Source organism: Mycteria americana, chromosome 12 (assembly GCF_035582795.1).
Source record: "Mycteria americana isolate JAX WOST 10 ecotype Jacksonville Zoo and Gardens chromosome 12, USCA_MyAme_1.0, whole genome shotgun sequence".
NCBI classification, from domain to species: Eukaryota; Metazoa; Chordata; class Aves; order Ciconiiformes; family Ciconiidae; genus Mycteria; species Mycteria americana.
The window spans coordinates 1,391,335-1,404,803 of record NC_134376.1 but is presented as its reverse complement, the minus strand read 5'-3'; the positions used below and the strand labels follow the sequence as shown (position 1 = coordinate 1,404,803).

The 13,469-nt window shown below is 54.3% G+C and overlaps 1 protein-coding gene across 1 annotated transcript in view; it reads left to right on the top strand.

The window, feature by feature from the left end:
• PRKCB (protein kinase C beta) overlaps nt 1–13,469 on the top strand; it is a 128,936-nt gene that overhangs the window by 42,030 nt on the left and 73,437 nt on the right. The window contains exon 3 of the mRNA XM_075515013.1: nt 11,190–11,272. Within this exon, the coding sequence (XP_075371128.1) occupies nt 11,190–11,272 (83 nt within the window). The remainder of the gene's footprint in view (nt 1–11,189; nt 11,273–13,469) is intronic.

The window sequence follows — 13,469 nt, the reverse complement described above, 5'->3', positions numbered from 1 at the left end:
GGGGGGGTAGGAACCGCAGGCGCCTTTCGGGGGGTGGAACTGGAGCATGAGGGAAAGTCAGCTGCTCCAGGGGTGCACGTGCGGCTCCCTGGGGGAGCAACGGGTACTGCTGCGACCAGCCAGGGACCTTGCTGGGGGTCAGAGCTGTGGAGGGGGGGCCGGGGACAGCTGAGCGTGCTTTGACCTCACACTTTGCCCACCACGTCCTCTCCCTCCTGAGGACCGAGGGTCAGGACAAAACTTGTGCTGGGACATGCTGAGTTCCTCTGGTCCTTGAGCACGAGAAACTGGAGGAGCTCAAAGAGCAGACAAGTCATAACTGCTTACAAGGAAAGGACACCGATAAATGATAGCACGCAGCGAGCGTGGGGTGCGTGGGAGGGAGGGGGATAGTTACGCTGCTACCTGGATGTGTCGAGAGCTCTCTGCAGTGTCCTGCCTGCGTTGCGGCAGCGTGGGCGGTGGTGTGGCGAGGGGCATGGGCAGCAGAGTGTCTCGTCTGCCGGAGGTGGGGAAGGGCTCGGCAGCTGCATTGGAGCCAGCCTGGTCTTGGAAACTAGGTGGGTGCTGCCATGCTGAGCCATGGGTGGGAGATGCTGTGGAAATGCGGATGAGCACCAGAGCGTGCAGACAGCACAAGCTGAAAGGCTCAGTCATCCATGAACCGCAGGAGGAGAGAGGGGAGGAGGAGATGACAGCGTCTGCAGGAGCCTTCCAAAATACCCAGCCTGAGGCAGCGCGAGGAGCAGCCCCGATCCTGCCCACAAAACCCCTCGGCGCCTGAAAGCATTTTCCTCCCCATCCTGGGGCATCAGTAACCCAGGAACGTTCCTGGGGAGTCCTCAAACTTGTAATTCGTGGAGGAATCCGAGACTGGGTAAAGCCAGGCTAGCACAGCCCAGGCTCTAGCCCAGCCTTGGAGGTGATGGCAAGTCCTGCTGCCTGTGCCAGAGCCCGGCGCGAGCTGAGCTCAGCTGCCCGATGCTGCTGCTGCTGAGAAGTGCCTCCTCCCCGAGCCGCCTCGGGCTCTGGCCGTGCAGTCAGGGCTGGGGGGGCTCGGCGGGGCTCGCCGAGCTGCTGCTGGCACTGCTGGTTCCTGCCGGCAGAGCCACGGCCGCTGCCTCGTGCATTGCGCCAGCCAGGAGCGTGCACGGAGCTAAATTATTCAGTCTGAAAGTGAATCTCTGTTACAGCTTGGTACGGGAGAAATGCTGATGAAGTATTTAAATTCTGAGCTGTTCTCTGAGCCGGGGCGAGGCTCTCTAATGTAAAATTAACGTCTTTGTGTCTCTGGAAATAGCTGCCAGCCCTGGCGTGGGCGCACAGAGCGGCAGGCGCTGCCGGCCGGTCGGCACTGTGGGCTTTGGGAGATGGCTCCAAGAGACGGGCTCTTCTTGCTTGGTGCTGGATCTCTTCAGACACAGCCTTGTCCGAGGGCTAGCGTTGCCCCTCTTCCCCTCCCAAACAGCAAGCAAGCAGAAGAGCGAGGGGTCAGTTCTCTTGGAGAGCCGGGAGCTCTCCCTGTAGGGTGAATGGGAGATGTGAGCAGAAAGCCTGGAGCTGGTGCCAGGTGTACGGGCAGACGAGGAGCCTAAATAAATGAGGGTATTTCAGTCTGCCCTTTCCCTTACAAGGATTTGCACACAAGAGGGGATTCCTGCTCTTCGGGCACGTAATCTCCGTCGCTGAGCTCCTCGCCTGGAAGGCTCAGCCCTTCCCACGGCGCTGGGGAAGGGCCCTGGGGGGCCGGGAGGGGCAGGAGCACCCCCCTCTCCCTGCAAAAAGGGGAGACGGCATCGGCCAAGGGGCCGCTCGGTCGGGGACGGCTCGTGGAGCCTGTGGCAGGCCCTGATCCTGCACGTGTTTGTGTCCACGCTCCATCCCTTCCCAGAAGCCAGCCTGGGCTGAGTAACGATGGGCAAAAGTCCTGCCCGTGGTGTAGGGTCTTACGTGGTCCCTGCTTTGGGATCTGCCGGAGAGCGGAATGGGCAGTGCCAATTGTTTTTATAATGGCTGGAAGATTACATATCTTAAAAAAAAAAAAAAAATTTCCTGCTGCTTTTACCAGGAATACCAGGAAATGCAGTTTTATCTTCCTGGCACTGAATGACAGCTTTCTCAGCACTAATTTGCAAGGCTGGGCCTCTTCAAATCTGTAATGAAGGCTTCTTTGTACCAGTAGCGCAGAATTTACTGGTCTGAATAAGAATCACTTTCTTGGATTGAAAATCTTTGTAGCTGTTCAGGCAATCCGAGTCTTCTAGAGAAATAAGGCTGGTGAGACCTCGCAGAAGAGAAGCCTGCTGTCTCGCTCACTCTTTTCTTCCTCCCCCTCTTCCTTAAGAAAAACAGCTCTCTCTTTCTGTAAGAAACCCAAACCGTACAGAAATGCCTTCTTGCACTCCTTGCCTCCTGCACCCCTCTTTATCTCTTGCTTGAATCGGCAGCGTCTCCCCCTCTGCCCCGACCCCTCTGCTGACCTTCCTGCTCCTCCCCACGCCGGGATGCTGCTGTGCAGGTCGCCTTGCCGGGGCTGCGTGCCCAACGGCGCAAACGGCAAAAGCCCGGTGGCTTCCAAGGGCTAAAAGTTGCTCGTCGTTCCTTGGGGTTGCTGACCCATGGCAGAGGCGGGCACGGCCGTCCTCGGGTCCAGCGAGCAAAGTAACGCGCGCAGCCAGCGCGTCAGCCTGGGCTCGCCGTAACCCCTCGTCGTCCCGGTCCCCGGAGCTGTTTCCCGACAGGTTTCTGTAGAGGAGAGCTGCAGCCCAAAAATCACGGGGCACGGTCGTTTCTACTGCATCTCTCTGGAGCTGACAAGGGGAAAACCGCTGAAGTCTGATGGGGAGCTGAAGGTATTTGTGGGGTTGTGAGAACTCCAGAAAGCTTTTAACCAAAGCTGGGGATTAAATCCAAATAGCACAAATTTTAGCTCAGCTTCTCTCTATGTACTGTAAGTGATTAAAAGCTGTAAAGTGCTGTCAGAAATTCAGGACTTCCCCTCCTGGAAATCTTCTTTCCCCTTATTTTATGATTACCATGCTTCACTGACTTTGTTTGATGTAGCAGCTCTTATTTTTTTTAACGTGGCAATGGAAAATTGTGGGCAACTGCTGGCTGTGGTGCATTTCAGTACATCACTGGGGCAAAGCCGGGCTAATGCATCTGACCCCGTGGGTTTGCCCAGCATAGGTGGATCAACACAGAGCGCCTGTAAAAATATATTTTTTTTTTTCTGGTTATTTTGTTTTCTTCAGTTTTGATAATCCGAATTCCAAGCTGTTTCCTGAATCTCGTGTTGTTTAGGAAGTGGAAATGTTATCCAAATAAGAATTTCCACAGGTTGTAAGGGAGCAGCTACGCACCGAGATACGCTCGAAATAATCTTCGAGCTTCGTGATATTAGGACCATCTGCTAAAGCACGGCTCCGTCAGCTCTCCGGGGAGGTTTTAACTCCTCCCTGGGTTTGATTTTTAGATGAATCTTGCTTGATCCTTCTGGCTCCGTTAACTCTCCATCTGTCTGCCCTATTTGACGTACCGTGTCCGAGGCTGTCCCCGGTGCCTCCAGGCCCGTCCCTGGCCCAGCGGAGGTGGACAAAGGGCTTCCCTGCAGCGGGAGCGGGTGTGCTGGGAAGAGATGTGCTCGAGGGGAAGCATTAGAGGTGACTTCCCTGAATTATTCATTTCACGAAGGACTCGGGGAAAATCGGTTAGCCCCTTCTTCAGAACATCAGGGCGAGGAGTTCATGCAATGAAATTAGAGCAACAAATGGAGATCAAATAAAAGGCAACGCTGCTTTATGCAGCATGGAGTTGCTAGGCAGGGTTCATTCCTGCAGGAAGTCATTTGTCACAGCGTCTGGGTTTTTGAGGAGGGCTGGATACCTTCCTGCCAGCTAACGACGTTTCATGTGGGAGATGAGGCTAATCAGATCTCATGTGGCAGGCTCCAAGCCGATAGCGTGCAGGGGTCAGGAAATGATTTATCATCCCGAGCCAGCCTTGCTCTGCTTGCCAGGTACGTTGCAGGTTTGTGCTCTCCTGGCATTTTTAAGCCCTCAGCTCTGGGCTGGTGCCAGGGCCCCGTGTAGATGGCCAGGAGCTCGTGTCGGGGCTGCTGCGGCTTGGAGGCGGCTTTGGGGCTCTCCTGGCTTTTCTGGGCTGTGTGGAGGTGTGGGTGGCCCAACGCCTCTGCTTTCCCTCCAGCATCTGTGACCCTTTGCAGTCACCCAGCTTGGAGTGGATCCATGCAGCATGGCCAGGGTACGGGCCAAGGCCGTTTTCCCCTCTAGAGCGTGCTTCTAGCATCCCAAAAAATCTGATCCAGAGCAAGGTCAAAGTATGCTGGAGAAATGGGGCCCCAAAATACCCCAAAAGACGGCTCTGAGCAGGACTGGCTGCTGCGTTGGACATAGGTGTGTCCTGGCAGTAACAGCACGGGCAGAGATGCAGCTCCAGCGCTTGGGTCTGCTGCTGCTGTGCTGCTGTCCAGGACGGACTCAGCCATGTCAGGCATTTGGAGTTGTTTGCAAATAAAACGCTAACCCTGAGACTTTTCTGGGCTTTCGTATTCCTGGGAACACTGGGGCTCACGTTGCACTGGCTCCCCAGGCCCTCTGATGCCAGAAGAAGGAGCTTGAAGCTTTGATAAAGGGCTTTTCCTGGGCAGAAGCCACTGGACTGGGAAGGATTTAGTATTCTAAGAGCAAATCTTTCGGCATTGTTGTTTCTTTGGGCAAACTGCCCAACTGTCTGCTTTTGGGAAAGCATCTGAATGGAGACGGAGCATGCGAGGTGAGCTGTGGTGCATATGGTGGGGAAACTCTTTTGCATTTGTTTACATTTGGTAAACAGAAGAAAATACTCTGAAGGAGAGGGAAGGTGCGTGTGCAGGCGACGCAGAGCAAACGAGCTCTGTCTTCGTGATAAACAAACCTGGTGAGACAAAGGCAGCGATACCTGCGTGGCTCGTCAGCGGGGGAAGTCAGTGTGGCCAGGACTGCTCCTGCTCCTGCCCATCCTGCTGCGTGGGAGAAGAGCAGAGCACCGGGCTATCGGCCGCGGGAGCCCCTCGCACGGGTGGGCTTCAGCGTCACGGGCTGGGGCTGCTCCCTGCGCAGGGTCGGCAGGAACAGGGGGACCGTGCTCCTTCCGCAGCCCCCAAAAGCACGGGGTGGATGGGCGCCTTCCCCCTGCCCGGGGCTGCCAGCTGCCCAGCCTGTCCTGGCAAGCCTTGAGGGGCGTAAATGCTGGCCCTGTCGTGCTGCAGCGTCTCTCCCCGTCCCCTCTGACAAAGAGTTTTTTGCTGCTTTTACTGGGAGTGTCGGAGGGGGCTCTCCGTTTCCGCAGGACTGGCTGCACCATAGTGACAAGCTGCGGAGGCTGCAAGGAAATTCCTTACTAGCGGCTCTGCCCGGTGCCGTACGAACTCGGATGCTCGCGACGGGTCCCTGTGCGTTAAGCGGTCCTCGGCTGATAACTTGGGGTGCCAGAGCCCTGCGCAGCTCTCCGAGCGCAGCGTTGGGAGCTGGCTGTCCCGTCGGCTCTCCCACACGTCGAGGTGATGTATCTTAAACCTGCCTGGCTGCTCCCAGAGCTGCTTCACCCTGCTGGAAGCACCTGCTCTTTTCTAATTGCGCTTTGGTTAATGTCGAGGTCTGTCCTCTCTGATTTTTTACTTTCACTGAGGATTTTGTTATTCGCTCTATCCTGTTGACTCACAGGACAACTGCTGGGGTCCAGGCCCGGGGGCGAGACCTTGCCCTGCAGCAGGGGCCCAGGGCATCCGCGAGGCAGGCAGTGCTGGAGGGAAGTCCTCTCCAAGATCAGCGTTCAGCTTGCAGCTCATCTTGGTCACCAGCCGTGAGTTCACGATGACAAAAGTCCTCAGCAATGAGGGGACTTCTACCCAGCTTCTTGCAGCAATATTTCCATGCAGTGCAGTCAAGGATTTGTCCCTCCTGCCATTGCCGAGGACGTACCAGGGGCTTCTGTCTGCCGCAGTAATTTGCAGCATTGTTCCAAAACATGCAAACGTACGACTGCTCCCGACCGCATGCTGTTAAAGAAAGCTTTAATTTGCTGGCCTGTCTCCCTGCGTTCAGCAGCCTGGTTTGGCTGGCTGTCAGCAGCCTGGAGCTGATGGATGTTCTGCCTGCTGCTGGCTGCCCTAGCAGCCCTCGCTGCCCCAGGAGGTCCCTTCCCGTGCTGGAGGTGCAGCCGCACGCCTGCTCTGCAGCGTTGATACTCTTGGAATGCATTTTGATGGGGTTTTTCTGGTTGGCAGGTTCTGTGATCAGTTTGGGAAACTGCTTTATGGTTTTTCTCGAGGATTTTTGAGCAGTGGTTTAGGCCAAGAAGCCTTTAAGCATATATATATATATATATATATATATATATATAGGCAACACTGTTAGCATTTTCTCTCTTTTCGTCCTTCAAAATAAGGCTAGTTCCTAGGGTTTGAAAATAGCCTGTTGCTATTGTGGTTTCTTAGCTCTGAAAACCAACTTTCTAGGAGACCTTTCTTCCCCAAACGGCATCAGGATCACAGGGGATCACAGGAATGGAGGTGCGTGATCTTGCCCTGACGCTTCGGTGTGCGTCTCCGCAGATCTGAGAAACTGTACTGGGGCTGCTCTTACAAATGTGTGTTCCAGCAAGTCTCGTAAGCCTGCGGAGAGTCACTGAGCTCGAGGGCTCTGCCTCTTGTCTTTTGCTGGGTTTTGTATCCTTTGCTTCGCCGAGACAGAGATGTCTCCCCAGATGCCTGCAATGCAGATAGCTCTAAAGAAGAATTTAGGGCCAGTAAACATTCTTGCATTATGCAATAACAAATGGTAAAGGTTAATGTTTCCTTTTGGTTTTATATAAATGACTCAGGATGTTTGTAGCTCACCAGTGGGATTTGATAACTTTATTATCCATATAATAAGATTTACAAATTGACTGTCTCATTAGCAACCTGGGAAAGCTGCTGCTTGTACTGTAGTTCTGAACTGACAAAGATACAGGCTTAAAATGCCGAAGCGTGGTGAAAGCAGGAGTGGCACGGCAGCGCTCGTCCCGGCAGACCTGCCGCAGCTGCCTGGCTGCCTGTCCTGGTGCCAGGAGAGCCAGCGCCCGGCTCCTGCTCGGCAGGGTGGAAAGCGAGCAATCTCTTCCCAGCGTAACGCGCCGGATTAGTCACGGGAGGAAAGATCTGTCAAATCTCCTCGCATCTGTTGGGTAGGATGCATGTTTAGGAGTTAAGGCAGGATTACCGGCCTAAGCTCCTGTACACGATTAATTCTATTGGCCCTTTTTTTTGCATGGATTGACTATTCACCTAAGCATGCGTGAAATGTTTGAATGGATCTTTCCAAGGCTCGCAGAGCTCCCTTCGAAGCGTTGGATGCAAAGCCCACGGCGCTGCAGTCAGCAGAGAGCCTCTCGTTTGCTTTGGATGCACAGGGAAGCGTTAACGCTTCACCATCTTCCAACGGATTGTCCTTACAATCTGTATTAATGTTGGTTGCTGGAGAACCTGCTATTCTTGCTAAATATTCAGTTGCCACAAAGATGACTTGCAGTGACTCGGATGTCATTCGCTTAATTGAACCGTAATATGAATGTTTTGAACACACGGCAGTTATTTCGCCAAAGAGAAAATGCTGCATTTCTAGTGTATTCTTTAGGTCCCTGCCCGAAGGGCAGGAGGTGCTACCTGTGTGTATATATTTCATGCCGTCTTTAATAATTAAACTCTTCAGTGAAACCTTAAAAGAATATGGGAAAGAGGCTGCAATGAAAATCTAGGATGGTTTTGAGCTTCTCAGGCGTTGGCTTTCTAGTCTCTCTTGCCGCTAGAAATGGGCATTTCACCTCTTCTGCTTATGCAAGTGAAAATGTAAAACGAACGTGTTCTGCTTTCACAGTCTCTTTGGAGAGGTAAAAGCCAGCAGCTCGCCCAGGCTCGCTGTGCGCACACACGTGCGCCTCGCTCGCTCCAGTCATCCTCGCGCGCGTCTGTGAGGATCAATCGCTTGGCTCTGTGGCTTCTTCAAATTCCCCCTTTGTTTCCCCTCATCGCCTAAGCTCTGCCTGTCGAATTGAATGCGTAATGAGCAGAGTATAGAAAGCCTGCAGATTCTTCTTGTGCACAGCAGAACTTCAGGCTGTGTTGGGTTTTTGGGGGGTTTTTTTGGTTGTGGGTTTTTTTTTTTTTTTTTTAAATGCATTTGAAACCCACAGCTCTGACGTGCTGCGTCTCCTGCCTGTGCAACGCAGACTCTGGGGAACGCGCTGTTAACATCCCTGTTAACGCGCTGGCGGAGCAGGGCCCCGCTCCTGTCTGCCTGGCGCAGAGGGGATGCAGGAGCATTGCTTTTGAAAGCAAAGCACCACGGCTTTCTGCGAGAGCAAAAGCAGGAAGGTCAGAAAGTCAGAAAAGTCAGATTTCTGACTTTCCCTAAAGTAAAGCCAAACTGACAGCCAGCCCTTGCCGCGTTCAGGGGAGGCGCGTGCGGAAAGCGAAGCAGTGAGCACAGACAGAAATAGCAAAGGTGGTGAAGCCGCTATTACAAGGGACAGAAATGAACCTTTTCTAATCCCCATCATAACTCGAGTGGTTTAGCCGTGCGGAGCTGGTGGCAGCGTCTGGGGAGGCTGCTTTCCTCTGCCTGCTCCTGAATTGCAGGAAATTTGTCATTGCACCCAGCGCTGCTTAGGCGGGGTGCGCTCAGCCGGACGAGCGCTGCCGGCAGGGCTGGCGTCGTGTGGGTGCTGGCAGGGCTGCCCTGTGTTCTGAAGGGCTTTGCACGGAGCTGCCGTGGGGATCAGCTGGGCGAACAGACAGCACGCCGCGTGGCGCGGGTCTGTTGAGAGAAGGAAGGAGCGGTTAGGAGACGGGAGGAGCGCGGCAAGGAAATCCGTAGTAACGCCAGGCGGGTCGGTCGGCTGTCGTGCCTTTCGGAAGAGATTGGCAATGGCTTCGTTCTCCAAAGCCCTGGGGAGCAGAGCCTGGCCCGCCTGCGGTGGCCTCCCTGGACGCGTCCAGCCGGAGGAAGGTTCCAGCACGGGCAGGGCCGGCGGGATGCTCGGTGCCAGGCGAGGGGTGGGAGGGCAGCTTCTGCCAGCACCTGGGTCACGGCGTGCAAAGCAGAACCAGGCGGTCTCCTGCAACCGGGTGTCACCTGGGCGCGAGCCATGACTGGTGGGAGCACCGATATGGACAGGTCCTGCGTCTTCCCTTCTCCAGCTTCTGTCGCCCCAAAGGCAGGAAGGTTATTTTCCTCAAGCAGGAACAAGTATTGCTGTCCCCAAAGCGCAGAAGCTTCTTAGGAGCTGGGGAAGCACCAAAGGACCTGCTTTCCTTTACCTGCTCTTCAGACTCAGGTTTGCATTGAACAGCCTTTTTATATGGCACGGAGGAACGGCATTAGGAAGTTCAGCCTAGTAACGATCTTGTTTCTTCTGTTGAGCTGAAATTATTCCAGCTCCGCTGGGAACCCCCCACGGCAGCCGAGATGTTGGCATCAGCGTGCAACCTCCCGACAGCGCCTGTGCTCCGGCGTGTCGCGGAGCCTTATTGAGTTTATAGACACACTTCAGGACAAATCTTTGCTAATAGAGTTCTGATTTTGTCCTGCTTCCCAGATGCTTCTGTCTCTGTATACAAATGACAGAAACGGTGAACAATGTTTTCTTGTTAGACTCAGAAAAGCAAGTGAGAGGTCCTAGGAGGAGAGGGTTCTTGGCAGCAGTTGTGCCTCTCAAACCTTCTGGGTTTGTTTCATAATGAAAAATGTGAAAAGGAAAACGAGTTTAAAGCTCATGTGGCAGGGCACAATAAGGGGATTGTGAGTTTAATGGCAAACGTCACTTGCCTTTTCCTTGTTCCTTAGGAAAAGTCCGATGTTGATGCAACTGAAACCTGCTTCATTTTTGCACTGCTCAATTTGTTTTACGTGCTCAATTTCTCTGAACCCTGGTAGACTGCATCTCATCTTCCAGTTGCTCTTCCATTTAGTGTAACGACGGCTCTCGGGGAAAAGGATCTGGCAAATAAGAGACCCCTGAGACAGAGCTGAGTTTGGTGCCCGGGTTTCCCCCGACGAAGGCAGCCTTTGCACAGCGTTGCTTTGTTCACAAAATCAGCGCTTGTTCCCTTTGCTCCGTTCCTGCGCGGGCTCCCGTCACGCACGGTGTTGCCTCGGAGCCGAGGTCCCATCCCTTGGGATGGGGCGCGGTGCGGGTGCGGTGATGGGGCGCGGTGCGGATGCGGTGCAGAGCACGGTTGGACCTGGGGGGCTGGCACCCAGGAGGAGGTGACGTGGGGTGCGAGGTGGTGCCTCCGTTCCCCGGCCCTGGGGCAACAACCCGGCTTCCCAAAGCAGTAGTGCCACCTCCAGCTGCAGGGTGAGGTGGGCTGAGACCCTCAGAGAAGGACCTGGGCTGTCCGTTGAAGTTGTCTACAGTGCCGAGTGGCCTTTTTAAGGTCTATCGCTGAAAGTAAGGTGCTTATTTGGCGTTCAGGGAAAAAAATTAGCCTTTAAGTACAGCGCTTTGACTGCACAGACTGCAAGAATACTGCCGGCAGCTTCAGATTAGCGTGTGCTATAAGGGTTTGGTGGTTTAAGGGATGTGGATTTAGCTCTGGATGCTCATGCTTGAAAGTCTGGGTAATAGCGTGTCGGGATTAGTTTTCCTGCGCTGTTCCCAGAAGGGTGACTTTGTCATCGACATGCGTGCGTGAGGGGAGGAAGACGTACGTGTCTTCTGGTCTGGCAAATGGAGGCTGTGGAGTTGCTGAAGAAAAGCAGAGCTGTGGGAGGAAAATTGCCCACCTGTTCCCATCGGTACAATCTTCTATTTTTGGACACATGCACTTTTCAGCTCAAATACTCGCAAATGCCAGATTCTCCCTCTTTTTATACACGGCGGTGACCTCAGAGTGTGTGCAGTGAGTGACAGTGTTCGAAGCGAACATAAGGGTTCCCAGCCCTCCTTTGACGTTCGTTCAACACTTTGTTTCTGCTTAGTTTTACTGAAATGCCTGGTCCAGTTGATGACATTCAATAAGGCTTAAAAATCTGCCACAAGTTTGCCTAAAGAAACCTGCTTAGAGTCCTGGATGTCTCTTCTCATAAATCAGACATAATAGCTTTTTATTTTTTAAGCTCTGACACTGTGCTGTCTTCTCTTTGCAGTTTGCTGCTTCGTCGTGCACAAGCGGTGCCATGAATTCGTTACCTTCTCCTGCCCCGGTGCTGATAAAGGCCCTGCCTCGGATGTAAGTACCTGCTCCGGAGCCTCGAGCGAAGGCGCAGCGCGGTGGCTTGTGGATCGCTCTCTTCCACAGCAGTTTGGAGATGAAGTTCCTCCAGCTTTCTTGGCTGATGACACTTCTGTGCCTCTCTAATTCATTGTCATTCGTAGTTGTCTGGGCTCTCGTATATTTTCAAGACACTTAAAACACTTTTCAAATCATCCAGTAACTTGCTCTCAGCAGAGCAGGGAGAATGTATGGCAATGCAGAGACGTTTCAGCTTGGGGCTGAGTCTGCAGCCTTGCCCCGTCTCCCTTTTGTCCCTTGTGCCGCAGCCTCAGTTTCCCCAATGACGTTTCCAGGGTCTGCCACCTGAACCGAGGCTTTAGGTCTGGGGTCAATTAACATGCATGAAGCACTAAGTGCTAAAAAGCTGCTTTAAGGCTTTGGCCAGCGTGCCCTGAGCTGAAGAAGACAGGGCTTGGTTCAACATCTTGATCGATTCCTTTTGTCACAAGTGAAATACCTGAAAGAACTGGCTGTCGTTTAACAGATGCCTACCGTGTTGCTAGACCAGAGTCAGTCCCGGGGACTGTGCCGGTCCTCCTTCCTCCTCAGCTCATTACTTTTTTCAAAGGCATCCCTGCCCCACGTTGCTATTTCCGTGTCGGTCCCGTGTTGCCCCGCGGTTGTTCAGCGTTACCCGGGGTCGGGGCTCTCGGCCGCTCACCTGCAGCATCCCTGCTCCTCGCCCCAGGGGCTTCTTGCTAAAAGCAGGCACGGTCTGCTTGGTATCGCCTTGCAGGTTTAATTAAACCAATCTATATGTTTGTTCTTCTCAAGGAAAAAAAGAAAACCCGCAGGCACGTTCCATGCTTGCTTGCGATCTGCATGGTCGGTGTTGCTGCGTTTGCTCCGACTTCCTCAGAAAACACAGAACTGGCCGGGCAGCATCGTCAAGGACAGCAAAGTTACTGGGAAATACCAGTTTAGGTGTGACTTTTGGAAAACAATATTGCTGGTCTTTAAAAAGCAGAAAACCACCCAAATGCCCGCTAAGTCCCCATCCTTATTTTCACAAGGACTTAATTTCCCGGTGAATCCCCGGGCGTTCGGGGGCGAGTGGGAGAGCTGGAGCAGCGGAGCGGAGCTGGCTTAGGCTCCTCGGCACGGTTCTGCCAGCGCCTTTCAGGTCTGTCTGGCAGTTTTTGTGTTTTACCGTGGAAACTAGCTAATTTGGGGAACTGCTAGGAGAAAAGAGATCGAATTGGGGAAACGACAGTGCACCACAACTCTCACCCTTAAAAATAGAACCAGTGGGAGCAGGCAGTGTAACAGGCAGCTGAAGGTGGAGGCTAAACGCGTGTTGTCAAGTCGCCCTGCCCGAAACGGGGCTGCGTGCCGTGATTGTGACAAACGGGAGCTTTTGGGGACAGGGGCGAGGCTGGCAGGGAAGGGCCGTGACGGCTCTGAACGGGGCAGAGCTGGGGGTCGGCTCCGTTCAGGTGCGGCGTTGGGCCGGGAGCCGTGGGCAGGGGCTGCCTGTGCTCCTCGGGCAGACGCTGCGAGGAGGGGCCGTGGGGGGCCGTGGAGGGGAAGGGCTGAGCGTGGGTCACGGTGGTCTGGGATCCTTCGCCAAAACTGCGTTTCTTTTTCCCAGCCAAACCAGAGGGCAGGCTTGCTGGCTTCCCTTTTTGTCTGGTTTCTCCTCCTGTATGAGCGTGCTGGGTTTGGGGCATTTCTGGGTTGGATCTGAGAAATCTGGCTGGGCTTTGGTCCCAAAGAACTGCTGGGCAGCTCCACCGCGAGCTGCCGGGGACCCCGGGCAGGGGGACGGGGTGGGACGGTGCCTGACACCCCCCACGTCCCCAGAACTGCCCTTGAACCTGGTCACCGCTCTGGCTCTAGCAAAGCGGTGACTTTATCCCAACGCCCAGCTTGTGGCTGATCGAGGGACCTGACTGCGCAAACCCCTGTTTTGACCCTGAGCCCCTGATGTCGGATTTCTCGGGGCGCGTGTGCTTGCAGCCCCCAGCCCCGTGCCCAGCGTGGTGCCTCCAGCGTGCTGAAGCCTACTCGGCAGCGCTCCTCCACCTCCAGAGAGGATGCCTGGCAGAGTGTTAATTGTAGCGAGCTGATAATGAAGCTTTGGGCTGTTTCCCACAGGCGGAGCTGCCCTGGTAGGTGTCTTCCAGCCCGCCCAGGTCGGTCCCGCAGCAGC